At 37.7% G+C, this 24,341-nt stretch overlaps 1 protein-coding gene across 1 annotated transcript in view; it reads right to left on the reverse strand.

The window, feature by feature from the left end:
* RNLS (renalase, FAD dependent amine oxidase) overlaps window positions 1-24,341 on the reverse strand; it is a 255,015-nt gene that overhangs the window by 33,325 nt on the left and 197,349 nt on the right. The window contains exon 5 of the mRNA XM_054572806.1: window positions 21,984-22,157. Within this exon, the coding sequence (XP_054428781.1) occupies window positions 21,984-22,157 (174 nt within the window). The remainder of the gene's footprint in view (window positions 1-21,983; window positions 22,158-24,341) is intronic.

Here is a 24,341-nt window from a genome sequence, read left to right on the forward strand (position 1 = left end):
TTCTTAATTCTACAACAATTTTTTTTTTTTGGAATTAGAAAAAATAATTCTAAAGGAAAAATAAGGCAATGAGAATATTTAAAATTTTTGAAAAATCAATGAGTCAAGACTTGCTTTGCCATGTGTTTTAAATGCATTATTAAAACAGCCTAGTATTGGTTGACAATACTAGTCAATGAATCAGAATAGATACCTCTGGAAAAATAATCCTAAAATACATTGCTTTTATATAAAAAAGCAATGGAAGAAGATTAATTTTTTACATTGTCCTAGAAAATTGGATATACTGAGAAACATAACAGAGTATTCCCCTCCCTCTTCTGACCAAATTTGTCACCATTTCTGACTTCTTACTTCTGTAACCATATGAGAAATGTACATTCTTAGGCCACAAAACAAGCTCAAACTCACTGGGATACCCTTCTTCATATGCGAATTCCTCAGAGATTTTTTTCCACCTGATAATCTTTATTTTTGACAGTATCTATCATGGGACAAGTTAGGTCGTCAAGTTGGACAGAAGCTGGGTCTTTCAAAAGACAGAAGTCTAAGGCCAGCTCTAGATTTCATCTCTGACAAGTAGAGGACTGAAGAAACAGGAGTAGCTGACACTACAGCTGCAGGGCAGGAGGAGCAAGGCACAGGTAAAATGCTTCTTGAATCACTGAGTCAATCAAATGAGCACGTGGGTGGCTAGTGTGGTGTTTGGTACCATGAGAAACTGGGTTGAGGCTTACACCTTAGTGGGGAAGGTGATGCCCAAGCAAAACAATTAGAGAACCATTATCTGCCCAATGGTATGGCACTGACAGCGTGTGTGCCAATGAAGTTTAGGAAACAAATTTATGTGAACACCAGAACTGGATGAGGCGTTATGGGCCACAGTTTGGGCGTGGTAATGGTCAGCTCTCTTTCCTCCCTCTCCCTGGCAGCAGAAGTTGGTGCTAAATTTCCCTCTCCCTACTCCTGTGGAACTGGCTCAGCTATCCTTACCCTCTAGCCTTGAAAGCTCTTATTACAATGTAGCTCTTTCATATGGCTCCAGGGCGCAGCAGCGAAGGCAATCAAGAGCAAGCCAGTCTCATCAGTAAATCCAACAGCAAAAATATTTAACTCGTCTTCCATGAAAGAATATGAGGTGAAAGGCAAGGAAGAAGAGTGGGGAGGGCAAAGGGAGACTGAGATGGAGAGAGATATGCTTCTGGTGTCTCTCTCTCTCTCCTTCCTCCCCTCCCTGGCAAGGCCAATCCAAACAAGCAGATAGCGCTCTGCCATTTGGCGTTCCACATCATTGGCAGTGTGTCTGCTGTTCTGTGTGTCTGCTGCTGGCCTGGAATCAGGAACTAAGCCTCGCTATTCAGAGGGACCACCTGCAGGTTTTATTTGCTTTTTAATAATCTCAAACTTATTTCTTGTGTATACATTACAGAGGCCAAAATTCATCTACAAGAGCCCTACTCATGTCATGGGCAACTTCATTACTTCCAACTTTATTCGCAGCAGTGAATTTTGTAGTAAGTATTTACATTCATTCAATACGATTTTATGGTTTTAAGTGAAAAGCAAGGTTTTGTAAACTTCTGAAATGACAGCATGGGCCAGGTGCAGACAAAAATGGTTTTACTCATAGTTTTCCCCTTTATTTACTTCATTTTTATCCTATCATCTTTGAGGAGAAATAGTTTTTTTATTTTCTTCCTTATTATTTCCCTGGAGGTTGGAAACTATATTAATTGATACAGCAATTGCTTTAAATAGCCAATGAAAATCACTGAAGAACTTTCAATGAAAAAAACCAATAGGAGAGAGGGAAATTGGCCTAAAAAAGATTCAGAAGCAGAAATGGAGAAATCGTATTCTTGTCAGCAACTAGATAACAAAATTCCCTGACAAGCCCCTGTTTCCCTTTTTAAAGGTAAAATATCTATTAAAAAGATGAAATGATAGGGCTAAAATGGTACTCTTTTAAAAGACAGGAAATATAACTCAAGTGCAAAAGTGTCTTTTTTCCTCTTCCTTGGAAGGTAGTACCTAACTCTTCCTAGGAAACCATGATATACCATCTAAGATTGACAGAAAAATCTGGAGTGCTATTTTTCCCTTTAAGAAACAAGATACACTTTATTTAGTATGAATGAATCAGGTCCCTTTCTCCACCCTGATTGCACAGTTTTGGAGGGACATCGGTTGAGTTTTGGATGTTGAGTCAGAAATTCTGTCTTCCCACTCCCTGCCTGTATAACTTTAGGCCAGTTATAACATATCTGTGAATCTTTGGGCCAGTGTTGTCCACAGGATGACCCATGCCATATTAAGAGTTATTAGGTAAAACAACAATAATAAAATTCTTTGGACAAATATATTTTTGAAATGTTTGTTTTAAACAAAATTATATAGGACTTCTCAGAGTCTGCAGTATGACCATATGTGTCATTCTTGAACACATACAGTCATTCTTGACTATATTCTTGAACACATTCTTGAATGTGAATGTGAATGTTCAAGAATGTGTTACACACAAGTGTGATTCTTGAAAGGAATTATGGTAGGAAATTCTTTTTTGGTGTTTTAATACTACTTTTACTTAAATTACAAAATTATTTTTTAAAAAAGTTTTCTCCAACACTGTGAAAAGGTATAGAGTGAAAAATAAAAGTATTGCAAAATTATTTCAGGTATAGCTAAATGGTGCTCCAGAATTCTACTCGCCCCAATAGCATTACAAGAGTTCTTTTTTTTGCATACCCTTACCAACAGTGGGTAATTTTTACTAATCTGATAGGTTAAAATGTACCTTATTTTTAGTTTTCAGTTAGTTATACATGAGTATGGTATCTTCACATACAACCCAATTTGTATATTCTTTTACAGTGATCTGCCTTTTTGTTGTCCTTGGGGTAACCATAGTGCCAACCTCATGATTACTGTGCAGGTTAAATCCTTGTAAAGTGAGAAGTTTAGACTTTGGCACACAATAAGTACTCATCAAGTGTTATTTGGCAAGCCTACCTATCCAGACTGACTCACTTCATTTCAGAGGATTAGAGTTACTGAGGTTTTATTGTGCCATCACTTGTTCCTTCACTTCATGGACGGGAAGTCTAAATCTCAGACAGTGATGCATCATGGGAGAAAAGTGCGTCCCAGAATCATAGTATTTATCACATTGTATTTTAATTGTCTATTTACTTGTCTGTCTTCCCTCTAGACTGAAAGCTACTTGAGCTTACTTATTTTACATTTCTAAGAACTACCTCAGAAACTAGCATATGGTTAGCAATCAATATTTGTTGAAAACATGGATGAATAGAGGAATGAATGAAGTAACAGCTAGTCACCTGTTATGGCAAATGAGGACTGAGGTCTTCCAAATCACACTTCTCCTCACTCCAACTCCTCACTCCACCCCACATCTCAACAGTTTCTGGTAAAATCATTAATCAGATTTTACATTATTAATAATGTATAGTAGTGCTTCTGAGCAACCAAATAGTCCTTTGTAACCATACATCCTATTTTGTTCAACCCTTCATTTTTCCTAGAGTTGATAATTAGCTCATTTTTTCATTTGTTTGATTCTCAATATACCTCTAACACCCTACTTTTTCCAAAATACTTGAACATCTCTGTCACCTACCGAATGGTAACTTTTTGCATACACTCAAACATATTGGTTCCATCCCTCCAACTCCCCCACACCCCAGACCTTTCTGTCAGAAGACTCCATGTTGTCTGTCTGCACCTAGAGCGTGGATAGGTAGAGGAGGCTCTCCACCATCTATTGAATAAACAGGATGGGGACAGCTCCACTGGACAAAACAACAGCACATTTAGAATCTGACAGCATTGAAGGCTCACCAATAAACAATTATAGCTGTGGTTCTATATGTGACCCTGGGGAATTTTTTCATCATTGAGTTGAAAATACTAGCTTTAAAAAACACTAACACGTCTATTAGTTTCTTCTATTCTTTTGGTCTTTGGTTTATTTATTTTAGGCCTGTGGGCACTAACGTGTCTGTGGATGTGTGCATTTGCCATTTTAAGTAAAGGACAGGAAGGAAAGTTTTAAAGCTGACACACACGTATGTTTGTAATCCTTGTTATCCCAAGCTACATATGTTTGGATTTCTTATGTTTAACAAGACATACAGACATCCTCTAAACAATTCTGTATAAGCCAACCATTCTGATAGCGATCTAGTTAAATATAAACAAGTGTGCAAAACCCCACACGATGAATTGAAAATGAGAATCCCCTTAAACTTCATACTTCCAATTTCAGATGTTTCCCCATAGCTCCAGTATAAGTAACTGTATACAAATTAGGAAATAATCTTCTAGTAAACAATGGAAAATTGTTCACAGAAGAGTATGCTCTGCCTTCTCCAGTCAGCTGAGAAAGTGAATGATAACATTTACCAGTAAACCAAGATACTTAAATAATAAACAGCACATTACTTATTTCCACAATACCTGTGAATGCTGGATACGAGAGGCTTTGAAATGGATTTAAAAGAGTGGGAACAGGGACTGGCCTGGACCACTGGGGAGAATTTTTACTGATTAGAAGAGCTAGGAGTAGATATAAGAATTACAGTGCTGACTCAAATCTTTAAAGTAGACAAGATTTCATAATGGACAAGATGATCAGTGGAAAGGGCTGACATTAGGGATAAGAAATAACAGGTAAGGTTGGGCTTGGGGGATGGGCAAGAAGTACTTCTGGTTCTAGAGAGAAGAAATACACATTGCCTACAAATTCATTTTAATGTTTTTTTTTAATTTTTGTATTGTATTGGCTGTGCGTCATGAACGAGAGCAAATCGGTTCACAAATGGTAATCTTTGGCCTGGAAATCCGTTTAATAGATTAAAAAACTTAGTACCCCACTGAAGAAAGTGCATAGTAGAATATGGTTAAATATTGACTTCCAGACTAGTTACAAGGATCATGTGAGTGACTGTATAGTGAACATCACCTGTTCAGCATCCACTGGCTCTTTTGTGGCAACAGCACCCAAATTTTGTTATAGGGGATCACCCCTCCCCTCCTTTCAGCCTTGATAAATGTAGCCTAGCTTAAACTGATCAGTTAATCCATTCCTAGTGGTCATAGTGATTGGTTCAGCAATGGACTCAAGCCAGGCCAATTAGACCAATGAGATTCAGTTCCAGGACTAGTGTTAAAGTTTGATGGAAATAAGCTCTTCCTCTCCTGTCTTTTCTTTTTTACTTTCTTTTGTAACTTGGCACTGAAATGCTTGGTACTACCTGGTATCACCATAAATGAATCCAATTTAGCAGAAGAGAGTGTCAAGAAAAGGACAGAAGCTAAGTCTTTATGATGTTGACTAAATCAATCCAGACATGCCTGAAGCTTTATTCCTGGATTTTTCAGGAACAATGCCAGTACGTTCCCTTTCCTTGCATAAGCTGTCTGAGTTGGATTTGATGTCACCTGCAACTTAAACTATTCTAAATGTGTGAAGTATCTAATGTTGTATCTGGCATATATATATGCTTATTCCTACAAATACTAGTTTTCTTTCTTTTTTATCTCCTCCCCTCCCACCTGCCCTTAATCTTAATATATATATCCCTAGTATATAAAGATTAGATTTTACCAATTTCTTTAGAAAGATTGAGGAAATAATTATAAGAACATCTCTTTTTGGGCCTCAGTTTCTTCGTATGTGAAATAAAAGTTAAAAAAGTCCATTCTTTTAAGCTCCCTTTCAGCTTTAATTTTCTATGAATCTACAAAGTGGGGGTCCAGATGGCAGACAATTTGAGAAGTAAATCTCATCCTTTGCCTTACACTCCATATTGTCACTAGGGCAGAAATTCTTGGTCCTTAAAGAAGAGAATAAACTTAGGAATTTACAAGACTGATGTGGTGAAAATATTTCCCTTTGTCTGAGCTTTCTTAATTCTTGAGTTTTCCCTAGCTTTTAGGATCTTAACCTCCATCCCACTTTTAAGCTTAATAATGCAATGAGCTATTTTGTAACATGGTGAGAAAAAGCACTACCTTGTTTAGTCTAGTTTCAGCTCTGCTACTACCTGTTCTTGACATCTCACAGATACTTGATTCACGTACTAAAATGGATAAATAATTGACACATGTCACAGCTCTGTGGAAAATCACTGGTAACTAACAATAGTTAAATTAATATACCCAGGATTATGAATATTTTCTTTTTAAAAATATGTTAAGTTGGATTCAAGTTGATCCTGAAAATAACATTACTCTTGCTTACATGTATTTTGGTATATGTAATCTTGAGTGTAAGAGAAACTATGGGTCTCTCAGGATTCCTAATAACCCGAGTGATCCTCATGAAGTGCGCCGTGAGTGTGGACATCATTTGCCATGCGAGCAATGGGAGGAGAACTACGTTCCCAAGATTCTTTCATTTCCAGGGTTCTCCATGATGGGCAGTGATGGAAGAGGACGGCTAGGGCTGGTCGTAGAACTCTGCTTCGATAATGTGGCCTTTAACCCAATCTGGGAAGGAGGAGGGGGGAGTTAAATTTGAAATAACATATTGGTGTTGTAATCTCATTTTTAGGAAAAAATTTAAAAGCCACTGTTATTTTCAATATGCAAATGACAGAAAGTATAGGTTGGGAAGAATATGAAAAAGAACAATCTAACTTCCAGGTATTAGTCAATCTCGGTGTGTTTAAGGGTCGGTGGTAGGACAAAAGGTAAGTCTCCCTGGGAAGTTTTCATTAGGATCTTCAGAATAGAGATTTTTACTTTTATCAAAAAAGTATGACGTGGAGACAAAGTTTGGGCTATAGTCTAGGTTTTACTTCATTTCTCTAAGCTTTAATTTCCTCACCTATAAAAATATAATAATATTTACTTCAGAGTTGTTGTGAAGATGAGATGAAATGAAACAAGACAAGCACTTAGCACCATATCCGAATCTGACTTCCACTGCCTGGTTTAATAAAGATTATGGGTATGGTGCTTTACAAAGGTTGAACAACATTGTTCTTGATTTTTAATTTCATTCTTTTCTTTTTTACTTTTCAAACTACTGACAAAAGTTGTTCTAAATTCAAGCTACTGGAAACTTTTCTTCTTATATAGAAATAAGTTGTAATAGAGGAAAAATATATTTTCTCATTTGTAATTTGAGACATAGTTAACACACACACACAGAAATGTGTGGGTACACAAGATACAGCAAGAGGGAAGGGGAGGGTGACAAGAAGCTGTGAGGCAGACGGCTGTTCTCCCCACACCCAGACACACATTGTGCAAATCGGAGCTCAGGGCTCCTAAGCCTTTCTCCATGACATGGGATGTTGATAATGCTCTCCCCCAGCCCCCATTCTCAGGGCTTGAGACTTCTTTGATTTTCCAATGACATTTAACTATTGAATTGGAAATTCTGAGTATTTTCAAATCTAACCATTTTAGAGGAAGTCATTTCTTGATGGGTTTCCATCGCAGCAAACCAAGGAGACAAGAATTCCAAACTACAGCAAAGGTAAACCCTTGCAGATCAATAGAATCCCTGTTAGTGGAAGTTCTGTGTCAGGGAAGTTTTCCCCCTGGCCAAGAACTCCTTTTTGAGTTCACCCCTCTCCATCATTCCTTAGGCGTCTGCCTTTGTGCAGGACGCAGCTCTGGTTTTGTAAAACAGATCCCTCCAGAGGAGTGCCTTGAGGCAAGCTATCTGAATAAGGAAGATAGCCTCAGGTGACTGATTTCTGATTAGAGCCTTTTTTCTACCTTCTTTGATGGAGCAGAGAAGGTGTCAGAGTTTATTACTGTGCCTTTAAAAAAGGCAGAGTTTTATATTCTTTTAAGCCTAACTCAAGGATTGTTAAAGATCTGACTAAGGTTACTGATCAGATGAATAGGCAATATCTCATGGAAATATCAATACTTCAATTCAATTCCACAAATATTCTATTGTATAGACTTTAAAATATATATCTTCAAAAGTCTGCATAATAAGGAAAAAAGAGAATATCAGATTAAACATTGTTGAAATTTTGCTTATAAAGAATTCTAACTTTTTATTGTCATTCTGGAATATGTTTTAATTTTCCTGTAGAATGGAAGCGTTAGGAGGGCTGTCTTATTCACCTGAACATCTAGAAAAATACCTGGCCAATATTTGGGAGTTCAAAAAACATTCATGTGACTGATATGTGACTGATGAGTAACTTATGTAGACATAAATAATTTTTGAAGCAAAGAGAATATATGTTCTTTTCCTTGTAAAGATTATTCCCTTACAGTCAATTTTTTGGATTCTGAACCTTCTTCACTCTAAATAGAAATATGCCATAGGATTCTTTTAAAGTGACCCAAACTTTTAAGTATATTGAAAAACCATGGTCATAACATGAAATTGTTTTATAAGTGAGCATTTATCTCTATGTAACATTAAATCTTTGTAGAAAGTGTCTGTGGCAGACATGAGAGTAAGATACTAATAATTACTAATAAGTGAAATATTACCATAAATGAGTTACATTAAAATTTAAGAAAGGCTTTATAAAATTGGTAAAATACATAGTCTATAGTATACCAATCTATGAGGTTTACAGTACCTTCATATAGCCAATTTTGTTTAATATTATGATATATATTTGAAATATTTTTTACATTCTTTGGCAGAGATAGTTCATACTCACCAAATATTCCATGTGCTCTCTGACAATTCCCGGTCTATTTGGTAGTTAAGCTGGGGCCATGGAACTAGTTTTGGTCAGTGGGCTAGGAGAGGAAGTGAAGTGTGTACCATCTAGTCCAAGGCTGTCAAAAGCTGTTATGCTTCCTCCATGTCTTTCTTACCTCCACGCTGACATTTGGGGCTCAGGTTCCAGATGGCAGAGCTACAGGATGAGGTAGAGCTACCCAACCTGCATGCAACTCTGGGTAGCCACAATATGTCAATCACAGTGCCTTTAAGATTTGGGAGTATACCTATTAACTACCCTGATTTGCACATATTCCTTATTTGGAGAGTAGACTTTTCAAATGATATACCTTGGGAATAAATAGATTTAAAAGCATCTCATGTTTCAGATCAGAGATCTCCAAATTATCTTTTGTTTTCCTCATTAATTTGTTTGATACGGTCTCATTAATTTTTTTCAATTAACAAACATTTAATTGAGAAGTTACTGTATGTTAAGCACTATGGCAGGTTAGGCACTAGAGATACAAAGATGAGTAAAGTAAATTCAGTCTTTCCATTCATGAACCTTACAATTTGAAGGTGAAATAGGCATTAAATAAATGATTCCCCAAATAAATGCAGAGTTACTGAAAATTAAAATATAGGGTGCTATAAAAGAATACAATAAGAAAACATAATAAAGTTAGAAATTCAGGAATGGCCTCTGTGGAAGTGACATTTCAATGGAGACAGTCTTGGCAGAGAGAACAGAATGGACACTGTCCTTGAGTGAGGAAAAGCATGGCAGGAGTGAGAGGTATGACTGGAGAGCTAACTAAGCTCAGGAGTGAGGAGTTAGTGAGATTGGCATGTGCTAGATCAGCAGCTGACACACTAAGGTCCGTGGGCCAAATCTGGCCTGCCACTTGTTTTTGTAAATAAAGTTTTATTGGAACATAGTCATGCCCATTCCTTTATGTAATGTCTGTAACTTATGTTACACTAGTAGAGCTGCAGAGTTGCAACAGAGACGGTAGGCATAGCTCACAAAGTCTAAAGTGTTCATTATCTGGCCTTTATACAAAAAGTTTGTGACACCTGTACTAGGTCACTCAGGACCGTGTCGGTCACGATAGGATTTGAGACTTAATTCTGTGTGCAAAGAGACGGCATTAAAGGGCTTTGAATGGGAAAGTGGGTGGCACAAACAGATGTATGTTTTACAAGACCTTTCTGGCTATGTGAAGAATGAACTGAAAAGAGGCAAGTGTGGGAGGCCAGTTAAAATAAGTTTGTGCCTTGGTTGTGACAGTGGTGATGAAGGGAAGTGAATTTATTGTCTATTTTGGAAGCAAGATCAGTGTGATTTGGTTACAGATTGGATGTTGGCGTGAATGGGGAGTAGGGAAGAAACAAAGAATAATTCCTGATTTTTGGCTTAAGGAGGGAGGAGATTGGTGGCCCCATTTTCAGAAACAGAGAAGACTGGAGGAGAAAGACGTTCTGAATTTCAAAGGAAGGTAATCAAGGGCCAGTGTTTCACATATAAAGTTTGATTTTAACATATAATTGTTTAAAAAAAAAAAGAATAAAGCAACTCTGACAAGCATTTTCTGAATTCTATTAGCTTTCCAGGGCTAGAATAATTTTTCTTCCAGGTTCCTTGCCTTCATCCCTATGAAAATTCCATAGGCTTTACCCATTTAAAGAAAGGAGCCACATTTAGTGGGACTGCACATATTTTGCGATCTATCTGGGAGAAGTTTTTTCTTTGGCTAAGACCTCCCAAGTTTTATGAAAACATCTATTTATCCTGAGACACAAGGAAATTTTCAGCCTGTTGCAGCTTTTATTGGCACTGCCAAGAGGAAAAACGGAAGGGTTTCGATAGTCTTTTAATTGGGCCCTACCCAGGTCCCTAGAGCAGAGGATTTGTCCTAACTCGCACTTGGTGTTCCAGCACTCACTGGAGTTCTTCCACAGTGTGTAAGAAAGTTCTGGTTTTCTATGATGACAGTCCACTAAAATGCTCCCCTTTGCAAATACTCATCAGCAAGAAGCAGCCATCCCCTATTATATATCGTTATTTTGGCCGACTCAGCATAGTGCCCTATATGAAATTTTGTGTGTTAAGTGGTATTATGATTGGACTCTTCCCGAACTGGGCAAAGTTTTCCCCTTGAGCCAGCATACTGGTTTGCCTCTAAGGCTATCATTCTATCACTGCAGTTGCGTAATTGGGTTCAACTTTAGATTTGTAACTGTTGAAAAGAACTCTATGAACGGATGAAATCTATCTCTGAGCTGGAGGATTTGACCTAAAGCTTTGCTCTCATTCTTTTGGTGTATTAAAGAGAAGTTTTTGCCTTGTATTATAAAATGTTGAATTTGAGAGATCGAGACTGATCAGATAATGAAATTTTTATTTATGATAATGTCAAAATATTTCTCACCTTTTTCATAGAGGGAACTTACTGGTGCACTATGGACATTCTTATCTCCTTTACTAATAAGATCAGAGAAATTATTCTTCCTGTTAAATTTTGATAAGGAAAAAAAAACCCCAAGGTTGAGTCTGAGCAATTTGGTGAAAATTTTTAAATCAAAGGGATTATAATCTTTATAATATTGTTAGTTACTTTAAGAAACCATTGTTATGAGTATAGATAGTGGAAAAGGCATTTTACTTTTAATAAAAAAGAGTGGATTAGGTTCAACTGAGCTTGAGTTTCTGAAATGCACTTTCAGCCTTTATTAAATAGTATAAGGCTATAACATCAACAACAAAGAATTCACTAGGTATATCATATAATAGAAATCTAATTCAGTGAGGAAAACTATATTTTAAATTCATGAATGCTTCATTCTTACCAACATGAATTTGGAATATTTTATACTGAAGAATTCCCCTAGTCCCATAGATCAGTTATAAATATTAATGGAATTGCACTATTCTTTTCAGATCCAATGTTTAATATTCATTCATATTAGGCAGGGAATTCAATGTTCTGTACAGTACACGTGGATTCTTCTTCTTATCTAAATGAACACATATATGAAGTCTGTAGGTGCAATGATCATTAAAAACATCAGGGTCCATGTATCTTAAGGGGCATATCAAAGCCTTCTCAACTCACTCAATAACAAGAAAGTCACTGGTAATAAACCAAAGGGCTCCTTAAGCAAAATGGACTCAATAATGTCACATCTGGGCAAAATGATGGATTGGTGATTCTGGACAGAGTTAAAAATGCTAACTGATATAAAGTATTTATGAAACATGATGAAGCGATTTCCTGTGATGAGATTCTGCAGTCAGACTTTGAAAACTGCTCTTGGATTAGTCTAAGCCCTTTGACTTGGTGACAACTTACTTCATGTATCTAACTCTTCTCAAAATGGCCATAGTGTAAATTTTTTGGGAATTATTCTTATTCAAAAAGTGATTTGAAATTGTGTAAAAAGAAAGGATGCCATCTAACCTAATGTCCTGTGAATTTATCACCTTATTCAGGGAGTGAGATATTGTTTAGCCACCCTAATGCATATGTTATTATTTCTCACAAAAGATAATATAATTTATCTAAACTTCCACTATTGGCAATTTTCTTCTCTCTTCTTTTTCTCAAAACAAAAAGTTTATATAACTAATAGGATGAAAGTAGAGAATAATTTATATGTGCCTACTATGTGCCAAGCATGATAGCAGAGTTTTTGGATATACCCTCTTCAATCCTTGTAACACTTCTGGGAGACTTTATGAGACTTACACTTACAGTACTGATTAGCGAAGCTGAGAGATTAAGAAACTTAATCATGATCACAGAGCTATTAAGTTGAATCACATGAAAATGCTGGTGTTCAACCATTTTTAACTTACAAAGAGCAATATAGTATGGTTCAATCTAATTCGAAGTATTGAGTTATAATCTGAAACTAGGTCTGTTATTGCAAAGTATTCATAAGAACCATGCTGGATAAAACTGGTTATTTTAGATCATCCATGATAAACACCAAATTATGAATTATATAATAAAGAATTCATCACTTACCAAACTTAGGCTGATATGAACTATCATTTATGGCAAGGTTCTTATGCAAAATATAATTTCACTTTAATGTCATTGCAATATAAAAAAAGAGATAACTGCTAAACTGTGGCAAAGAAATGGCACATTTGCAGAACTTATCACGTATTTTCTAAGTTGCATAGCTCAGCTGGAGCACAACTGTTCTTTAACTAACTATTAAAAATGAGTATCTTTCACAAAGAGAACAGTGAGATCCTTTGAAGTGTAACCTTGGAAATCAAGGTCTGTGTTACAGGACATCATTCAAAGCAGATGTACCATCCCCAGAGACCACAGCAAAATTGTTACTGAGAATACATGTACCTCTTTGGGAAGAGGGCTCTGTAAAACTTCCAGATCTTAACTGGTAATATCTCTGATTCCATATAGAGAATTAATAGGCTGGGTGTGTCAAGTATTCCCAATGTTGTGGACATGGTACAGAGCCTCCAAAAGAGGCTTCTAATCATTATAATTGCCAAGACTCACATACGCTTTTCAATGGCTTCTAGTTTCAGCAATTAGACAGCTAATTTGTTTTATATGATTTTAAGGGCAGTGGAAACAGGTACCTGGATTGTGTTAGGGATGAACAACTTGGTGACTAGCCATTACCTTTTCTTGCCAGCTCAGTGGGTGACCATTGCTGAAGTATTAATTATTAATGTTATTTCAGGACCTGGGAAAGGCATCTCAGAGCTGCATGAAGGACGACTGGCTCAGCAAGCATTTATTGAGCACTGAATACATACTCATGTTACGCCTGTTGTAAGTGTCTATTTTTTATTTTTAATCTTGATCAAGATAAGAGAAATCAAGAGATGGGCAGCACATATGATGGGTAGTGGCATGTATTCCTATGAAAGGCAGGAGCTTGTAGCTCTGGAGAAAGCAGCAGACTCTGCAAACAGGGCATATCAATTCTTTAGCCCATGAGACATTTAGATTGATCTGAGGAGGAACCCTTGACAGTGAAGGAAATGGTGAAATCATTTCTGATGGAGCTCTAAGCAAAGGAAAGTTCCCACCTCTTTGGGATAGTGTTGTCATGGTCCCGGATAAAAAGGGACCAGAATGAAGACTTGTCAAGCTCTCATCCAGCTCAACAAGCCTTGACTGTCTCCTGGGACCCAAGGCTCACAAGCTGTCTGAGAGTTACACAGGTTTACAAGACTGTTCTCAACTTGCAAAGGTTTTGAGATGCCTCTAGAATGATGAAAACCAGGCACTTCCTGGGAAGCAGAGCAGAGCACATCATTTTGAGCTCTGGCTTCCAATCTAGGGTGTCGACAGCTTCACTTCAGACCTCAGTAAAGACTTGACTTCAAGATCCTTTGAAACAGTTCGGTCCCACAGGGAGAGCCTTTTCCTAATTTCCAGCTCTCAACAGACTGACATGGTTGCAGGTATTATGGAAACATCAAGTTGAACTTGCTTTATTTGAGATCCAGAGGATGAGGAGCTCTGTCTTGATTCTAAATAAGATTCTCAAACATATGCAAGGTTTGCCACAAAAACAGCAACTCCAAAGTCCTGTGTAGGGGCTAACCTAAAGGAACCATAAAATGCCTATTTAATTTTTTCCTAGATATTCCAGAAAGTACCTACACTATCTTGAATACTTAACAGCTCCCCCGTGAAAAGCAGCCACGGATTTAAAGCAATTTTTCAGTCCAGGACTACACTGAAGTTGTAGGGTGTTGCAAAAGGGGGTTGCAAAGTAAACTATACAACCAAAGTTAAATCTACACAATTATCCCTCAGGTCAAGCCACAGCCTCTCACCATCTAATTTTCTTTTTCTTCTTTCCCATTCTCTGCTTCTGGCCCTCCCCATTGTTTTGGGATGTCTGAAATTTTCTCCTCAATTAGGCAAAGCAATTTAGCTCTCCTCGCTCCTACTTCCAAAGAGGCATTTAATCTCTTCTAGGTGCTCAGCAGATAAAGGAACCATCTCTTAAAAGGACTGAATTATAAATAGCACAAATTGGATATTATCACACTTAATACAGCAGTTTCTTTATTAGACAATAGCTACACACCTAGTAACATGATCTTTGTTAATGAGAGGTCAGAGGGACTGTGGCAATTTACACCAGCGAACCTCTGCTGATTTTACCCTTCTTGCTCTACATGGCTTTCCTCAACCTCTGCTGATTTTACCCTTCTTTCTATACATGGCTTTCCTCATCTACTTACAAAACTAACAGAAAGTTCTTTCTTGGCATTTCCTTTCTAAATTGGCAGCACTGATGGCAGCCTCTGGCAGTTTTTCAGTTGCTCTCGTCTATGACCTGTAAATTTACATCATAAACAGTCATCTGATTCTCATTCCCCCCTTACCTTCCACTAGCAGTGGATAAAAATGACATTCAGTTGCCTGCACATCTGCCTCTTGTGTTCTGGACCAATTCCTGGCCAACGTGAGGTCTTTTGTAAATCTCAGCCTGACAGACACAAGTTAGAGCCAATACCACAAGTGAAACCACTCTCAGGGCAGGACAGCAGAACACGAAGGTGAAATGTTAACACAAAAAGGGACTTAAAGTATTGAACGTTTAAGATTCACTCCTTAGTGTAGATGTTATATAAATCTGTAATTTGGAGTTGTTTTTAGTTACAGAAATGCCAGGCAGCTGTAGACCCCAGACTATTTACTCTTTTTGCTCACTGCTTCTTGGACATTTCATGACTTATATGCATCTTTGGACCTTTTCAGCAGCCCTGGAGAAAGTTAAATAATGAGCCATACTAAAGTTTCTGATTTATTCATGGGTTTAAATATTCCATAGACTCCATCTTTTATTTCTTCACCAAAAGAAAGAAATTTATTGGGTTCATGTTGACAAAAGGTCCTGTGAGTTCTTCTAAAACTTCATAATATTATCATGAGGCAACACGACTCTTCTCAGTTGTAATTGTAGATGTGAGTTAATGCTCCCTCTACTGTATATATCAGTGCATCCGTTTATATTTATGAGGACTCTTACTTAATTCCAAGTCACTGGTTCCACACAGCCTCATGCATCTTCGTCTGTCAGAATTCTCATTTGAAGGCTTCATGAAACCTTACGTCTTATGATGGTAGGGACTACGGAATCCTCAGTTCTTAGCACAGTGCCTGGCACACAGAGCCAGTAAATACATATTTATTCAATACATGTTTGTAAATAATCAATTGTTTAACTGAATGAATTTAGAATTCAAAACATATAAGTCAAATGTTGGTAAATTCAATTTCTCTAAAAGAAACTTCCGTAAGATACATTTTTCCCAGTAATATGTTACATAGAATATTTTTAAAGCTTATTTTTTGATGTTACATATTTAGCTGCTTTTCCACGTTCCCTCCATCTCTGGCATTGATTTTCATTCTGCGTTAACTTGCTTGACAAGTGGGGGGACAAGTGCTGTCGTGGATGTGAATCTTCCCCATTGAGGAAAGCTTGATAGGGAAACCAGAGGCTGCAAGGGATCTGCTGTTTGTTTTTACTTTGTGTGCAAATGTTTTCCTTACATTTCACTTTCTGAGTTATTTTATTTTTGTTTTTAGAAATGGCAAATATTAAGTGAAACAAGATTAGTTTATTTTATAATTTGTGCTTATTAATTTAAATGACAGCAAATGGATATATATTTTATATATGATATAAACATTCACATATTTAATCATCCATCCCAAATAAAAGGTGGATATGGGACACGGTTAGTGACAAAAAGACATAACTCTTAATGGTCTAGTTAAAATCAATGTTAATAAAATACAGTGGAGTTACAGTATGTGAACATTTATATTGTGTGGATTTATCTAGACACACTTAGCACCCTGTCCCACATAGTGAGAAAAAGCGGTTTAAATGCAAGGCAGTTAAGGAATGTCATTACTGGAGGCCTCTCATAATTTAAAACTTGCCTAATCCAAGATTAATTTTGCATAAAACCGACACAGGAATGCAGATATTTCTTTGCTGTCTGAAGTGGCACCACCATGGGCTGTAGCAAAAACATGGTTTCCCATTGTCTGACCCTCCAGCTTTAAAACTGGATGACTATTAACATTAAACAAATTTCTGTATTTCTATTATTTCAAATGTTGCTGATCATCTGAGAACTTACTAATATTTTTATGCTACACTTTTAAATTTGCATAACTCTGATTTTATAAATTGCTACTGCACTGGATAGCATTGGTACTTTCACCCACCAACCCACTCCATTTGCACAGAGAATTTCATCTTTCAGGAATTATGACTGCTATTTCTTTCTTTCCTGTGTGCCGTACATAGTAGAAAATATCACTCTGCCCTATAAAAGCAAACCAAGTATTTCATCTGGCCTCACCCAAAGAAACTAAAATCTATTGAATGCTGGAAAAATACTGAATTTACTGCAAGTTACATCACTTTCCAAAATGTCATGTAGTTTTAAGGGATTTTCAAAGGTAATTTTGAATATACACGGTTCTTCTCTTTATGTACCAAATTTAGAACTTTACCTCCCACATAAGATGTGACTGTACTTGAAGATAATAGGCATTATTTGTTGCCAACCCAGCATTCACTACTATGTTCTTTCTTCCCAAGAAAACCCTATTTTGTTCAGGTATCTATTCCTCATATGATTAAAGAGAAAATTATCCTAATACCATATTTAGGAACAAATCTTAATTTTTCTAGGCTCATCATGAGAGTGAACCTACCCCCATCCCCCACAACCAGTGGTTTGTTTCAGACTGGTCAAGTAACCCAATTCCAACCTATGAGTTACAAGATGACATCAACTGAGGAGTTTCTGGAAATATTCCCTTGATTCTTAGACAGAGACAGAGACAGCAATAGTTTCTCTTCTTCCTAAGCATGTTTTTGGGTCTGGATGTGACTCCAACAGTTACTGCCATCTTTCTACCAAGTCCTCTGAGAATGTCAACATCAAAAGTGGGAGACAGAGCACAGGAGGATAAATCCTAGGTCCTTGAAGATATTGCTCAGTTCTTGAATCAACCAATCCTGAAGTTTCTTCAACTTCTTTCTCTTAGGTAATGTATCAGTAAGCTTGGGCTATCATAACAAAATACCATGGACTGGCTGGTTTAAACACCAGAAATTTATTTCTCTCATTTCTAGAAGTTGGGAAGTCTGAGATCAGGGTAGCGACTGATTTGGTTCCTGGTACAGACTCTCTTCCTGGCTTGTAGAGAGCTCACCTTCTCACCTTGCAACTATCCTCACTTGGCTTTTCCTCAGTGTATGCATCAGGGTGGAGAGAAGCCTCTCTCTCTTCCTCGGTTTAATGGCTGCCAATCCTATTGGACTGAGATCCCCCTTATGACCTCAGTTACCCTTAATTACTTCCTAAAAGTCCTATCTCTACATATAATCACTTTGGGAGATAAAACTTCAACATATGAATTTTAGGAGGAAACAGTTTAGTCTATACCAGATAATACAGCAAATGTCCATATGTTATTTAAGCAAGTTTGTTTCTTTTTCTATTATATATTACTGAATACATCCTTACAGATATCAGGTCTTATGAAGCAATACACAAAGGAGAGTGTCTAATTCATGACATATAACATAAGAGGATCAAGGGCTATTTTCCTTTTCTAGAACAAAGCAGTTGTGGAGTTAAAAATGGTTAGTCTACTTCTGGTCAAGGTGGCAGCACAGGTAAAGACAGTTAGCCTCTTCATACAACCATATCAAAATTACAACTAAAATATAGAACAACCACATTCAGAACTGTTAGAAATTTAGTTAAATGGAAGCCTGACAATTATGAAATCAAAGAAATCACATTCATTCAGACTGGTAGGAGGGGCAGAGATGTGGACTGGGCTGGTCCCACGTCCCTGTGTGGTGAATAACAATTCAGGAGGGATATCTCAGCAGTGAGGAGTCCCAGCTCCACACCAGTCCCCTTAGCCCAAGGATCCAGTCCCACGAAAATAAGTCCCATAACTTCTGGCTGCAGAAACCAGCGGGGGGTCAAGTCAGTGGAAGAAACTTCTAGAGCCCCAAGCAGTTACTCTTAAAGAACCCACGCAAGGACTTAGACTTACTCCCTTAGAGTTCCAACACTGGAGTAGCAGCTTGAAAGGTACCAGTGGCATACAAGGAGGAACTAAAGTGTCAGACATCAAGGTGGGAGCTGTGGATAGCTTTTTCCCAGGCAGAACGGCAGATAGAGGCCATTGTCCCTTTTCTGTACCCTCCCTGACAGAGCCACAGAACTGGCAGGTGGGGGCATTATCTGAGACTCCATCAACCTGGCTCACATTGTTTGCCCTGCCCTGGAGGTCTCTTGAGACTTTGTTCCACACTAACTTACAGGCCCACCCACGCTGTTAACCATGACTTTTCCATATGAATGGCTGGTCTTGGCTCATGCTTCACATCCTATCAGTCCTATCAATAAGCAGTAGCTAAGTGGCCCCAGTCCTAGCACTAGCAGCAGCCAGCCCAGATTCACAGCATGGCTTCACCTGGGCATCTCCAAGTCCAGCACAAGTAGCAGCCATCTCAGATTGCTTTATAGCTCATGCAGGGTGGCCCTGGACAGAACACAGGTTGGGGCTGACCGTGGCCTGCACCACCTGGGAAACCATAGAGCCCGTGCAACTTGTAAACAGCTACAGGCCATGTTGGAGCACCACCACTCTACCCCTGCACAGTTGATCCTCCATGGAGGGTGGAGGTTGGTGGTCAGTGGTCACAGCCAATCCTTGCAGCTGACCAGCCTGGTAAATTCCTTTCATTGATCTGCCAACAGCAACCAAGGCTCAATTACAAGAGGAGGGCATACTCAGCCCACACAAAGGGCACGTCTCAAGTACCCAGCTTGGGTGATACAGGAGGCTGTGCCAGTGGACCCTACAGGACACCGACTACATTAGGTCACACTACCAAGACACAGAGTCATAGAAGCTCTATCTAATACATAGAAACAAACACAGGGAGGCTGCCAAAATAAGGAGACAAATAAACATGGCCCAAATAAAAGAACAAATCAAAATTCCAGAAAAAGAACTAAACAAGATGGAGATAATCTATGAGATGCAGAGTTCATAACACTTGCGATAAGGATATCGAGGAACTTAGTGGGGGCATCAACTGCATAAAAAAGATATAGTCAGAAATGAAGGATACACTAATTGAAATAAACAAACAAGTTGCAGGGAAACAACAGTACAGGAGATGAAGCTGAGAGTCACATGAATGATTTGGAACATAAGGAAGCAGAGAAAAAATTGGAACGACAAGAAATAAAAAGAATCCAAAAAAAATGAAGATAGTGTAAGGAGCCTCTGGGACAACTTCAAGAGTACCAACATTTGCATCACAGGGGTGCCAGCAGAAGAGAAAGAGCAAGAAATTGGAAACCTCTTTGAAAAAATAATGAAAGAAAATTTCCCTAATTTGGTGAAGGAAATAGACATGCAAGTCCAGGAAGCACAGAGTGTCCTAAACAGGATGGAGGCAAAGAGGCCAAGATGCCAAAATTAAAGATAAAGAGGGAATCTTAAAAGCATAAAGAGAAAAGCAGTTAGTTACCTATGGGCGAGTTCCCATAAGACAGTCAGCTGATTTCTCAAAACAAACTTTGCAGACTAGAAGGGATTGGAAAGTAATATTCAAAGTCATGAAAAGCAGGGACCCACAGCCTAGATTGCTCTATCCAGCAAAGATAATCATTTAGAATTGAAGGGCAGATAGCTTCCCAGACAGGAAAAAAAACTAAAGGAATTCACCATCACCAAACCATTATTATAGGAAATGTTAAAGGGACTTATTTAAGAAAAAAGAAGATCAAAACTATGAGCAATAACATTGCAAAAAATACATATCAACAATTGACTCTAAAAAACAAACTAAGCAAATAAGAACAGGGACAGAATTGTGGATATGGAGAGCATTTTGATGGTTGCCTGATAGGAGGGGGATATGGAGGAATGGGTGAAGAGGTGAGGGGATTAAGAAGTACAAATAGGTAGTCACAGAATAGCCATGGGGATGTAAAGTGCAGTACAGGAAACAGAGTAGCCAAAGAACTTATATGCGTGACCCATGGTCATGAACAATGGTGTGAGGATTGCCTGAGGGAGTGTGGCGCGGGGTGCTGGGTGGAGTGGGACAAAGGAGGGGAAATTGGGACAATAGCAGTACCATCATCAATAAAATATAATTAAAAAATTAAATTAAATTAAATTTTAAAAAATGGTTAGTTCATTGCCATTACAAGGCTTTTCATGAACTGCTGATTGTACATATACGTGGTATCATGTTAACATAAACAGTCCAGCCCTGAGGGAGTTTTAAGTTATAAAAGAAGCATTTTTCTAAGATCATGTGCTCTGATATAAAACCAAACTCCAGCCCAGCTCTATCATTATAAACTTCTGGCACGCCACAAGACAAGAGTTGGTGACTTTATCAAGCAAGACTTCTAATGACTCAACGAAACCATCACTGCATCATAAAACACTGTAACAGACTGAAATGACGATCCCTTTCAAGAATTCCATAGTTTTAGATTATTACAATTTATTCCATGAAAAGCAGTATCTCAGTGATCACCACAATACTACAAATAAGAATACACTTTCACCATTTTGCCTGAAATGAATGCCTTTTGTTTATTCTTGCAATTCAAGTATAATTTCAATAACTATCTTCAATGCAAAGGGTGAAGATTTTATCCCTTTCTGGTAAAGCTCTTAGGAAACATTTTGCCTATCATTAAGTTACATTGTATACAAAGTAATTTTATGTAGTCTCCCAGAAGAAAATAAGTAAAATTATATTAAAGTGAAGGATTTTCATAACATTGTAAAATTTACCTTTATTTTTTTTCCTACCTTGGGAAGTAGAAACAAGAGCAACACTTACCAAATTTTAAAAACAAAGCTAAACAAATAAAACATAAAGTTAGCCAAGAAACAGATGATGAGAAATGCATTTGCATGTAGATGAATCCATATTAAAGCCATGGATCTTGATCCATTTTGAAATCTTAAACCTTCTGACACTATTTTTGTGAACTCAGTAATACAAACCATGCTGTGAATGATGTTTGTGAAAAACTTTGCTGGTTTCACTGTGTATTTTATTATTGGCCAAATGTGACATTAAATTTTATCCCCTGTGGCTTGTAGTTAAACGCTTGCTCTTTGCAGAATGGCAACACTCAATTAAACAGCATTTTTCATGATCTACACCCAACATTGTAACTGTATTTAAGGGAAATAATGAGGGTACTGACCTATATTGCGTTTCTTATTATCAATGGAGATGAAGCGTATGCAGGGATTACTGGAGATGTACTGCCCAGCCCAAGGGACATCAATCTTCGTGCCAGCTTCATAAAAGAGGCCCAGAGCATAGCGAGAGGAGTAGCTCACCGATTCCAGTTGCTGCCTTTGGCATTCACTAATTACTGTGGAAGAAAAAGCATAGGGCATCAAACTTGAAAATATCATCTTTCCTTTTAGTACATCAAATACAAAAGTCCTTTAAACTAGTTCCAACTGTTCCTACCAATTCCATCTCACTTATGATGAATTTTGAAAGGTAATGTGCAATAGCATCAGCTTTCATTGCTTTCAGAATGATTACTGACCTTGGCATGATTATTTTTACCATGTCAAAGGTCCAAACTCTTTAGACTGGCATTCAAGGCTCTGAAAATTTGGCATCAAGTTGCTTTTCTAGTTTTGCATCCTAGTTATTATCTTGGGACTCTCTAGCAACATTGTAGATTCCATACACTGAGTACTTCCTATGAGTCGAGTCTTTGCCAAACTCTTGACACAAGCATTTGACTTTATCCTAACAACTGCTGTATAAGGTAGAGTACTATTCCCATGTGACAGCTTGGGAGACTGATGCTCCCTCTTTCAAGGACCTCTCAAATTCTTCCACATCATATAGAAATTTGTTGGCTTGTCATCTTTCTGCCAGTGAATTATAATAGTTCCTTAAGTATAGGGACCCCACCTTAGTCATTTTTGTTATAGACTTCTACTCTACTCATTACAGGCACACCAAGAATTAAAGTATAAAAGTACAGAAAGGCAAACACAGGCATGCAAGGTCCGTTAAAATGTAGGAGGTAAGTAATAAACAAATGGAAAAAGACTGGGAAACAAATTAGGTAGGTTTGGGTTCAAATCCTGATTCTGCTCTTACTTAATTATTCAATTATAGTGCTCTTGTCTGTAAGTGGCAACACTAGTACAAGATGTGTTAGTGTGCTGTGAGAGTTACAGGGATAATTCATAGCCCAATCCTTGGCATAGGATAAGTGTTCATTAGATAGGTGCTTTTTCTATTATAGAGATGAAATTATTTAGGAAAATGGGACAATGTTTCATTCTGGGGTAGAAAAGGAAATTTCCTTCATGTTTGAATCTCCATCTCTAATCTTCTTATCCTAAAGGGTCTCAGGGAGCTGCTTGTTCACAGCATTAATAATTTTCATTTCAAAGAAGGCCATAGTTCTGTTCTAGAGATTTAGGCAGGCCAACTTCAAAATGGAACCTAAGAAAAAAATTCATTAAGCTAGTAAAAAATATCCTAAACCAAACAGTAGAGATAGACAGACCTCAAGGATGATAGCTAATTTTAGCTAAACCTTAGAGAAGTGATTTTAGGAGGTCAAGAGAAGGCAAGAGGGGTATTTAATGAATTACTTAAACACAGCAATAATCCTATACATTATTATAACATATTCCTGGCTACAAAGCATTTTTAGAACTAAGATATCATTAATCTTCACAAAAGCCCTGTGTGGTAGGTGTTTTTACCATCCTCATTTTAAATCCCTAGGAAGCTGAGACTCAGGGTGGTTAAGAAACTTGTTCTATGTTACACAGCTCCCAACTTGTGGGGCCAAGATGAAGAGGCCACAGTTACCACATAGGAGTCATGCACAGGTACTCATTACTTCATACTATCCACTCCAGATTTGTAAGTCTGACCATCAAAATGAACTTTGGCATTGCTTTTTCGTCAGACATTAATGACTATTTTGCACACAGAAGTCTAAGCCATCACTCCCTTTAACCATTATTTCCTGCTTACTAAAAGATATTAACTACTTAATGAACAAATGATCTTCTGACATTGGCCTTGTTACACTCAATGTATCTTGGGCTTCACTTTATATTTAATCTGCTTTTAAAGTTACGACAATGTTATGCTTAACTGCTTTCTGAGGGGGAGAAGAGGGGGAGAAGTATGTACTCATATTAGCAGTTGAGTACATATTGGGGTCTTATCACTGCTTCCCAGTTTTTCAATAAAAAAACAAACCAACAGAACTGTGGAGTCAGCTATTTAGTAACTGAAAGGGCCTAAAACTCTCCTTTTTAAAAAATTTTTAACAGAAAGTGAAGGGTCAACTAGGTTGACAATCAAATGGGAACTTCCCCTCTCCCCACACGCACATTTGCACGTTTAGCTAGTTTTTAGACAAGCTGCCGAGTGGCAAATCCCACAGGGTAGCCCTTTGAAAAGGTAATTGATATCTATATAGAAACAGAAATTAACCTTAAACACCCTTGTATGCTCTGGGGGCTCTACAATTCATTCTGAGAACAGGGAGGTGAGACTTCTGACG

This window comes from Pteronotus mesoamericanus, unplaced genomic scaffold (assembly GCF_021234165.1).
Source record: "Pteronotus mesoamericanus isolate MK-2021 breed Mesoamerican mustached bat unplaced genomic scaffold, CSHL_Meso_final contig_24, whole genome shotgun sequence".
Taxonomy (NCBI): Eukaryota; Metazoa; Chordata; class Mammalia; order Chiroptera; family Mormoopidae; genus Pteronotus; species Pteronotus mesoamericanus.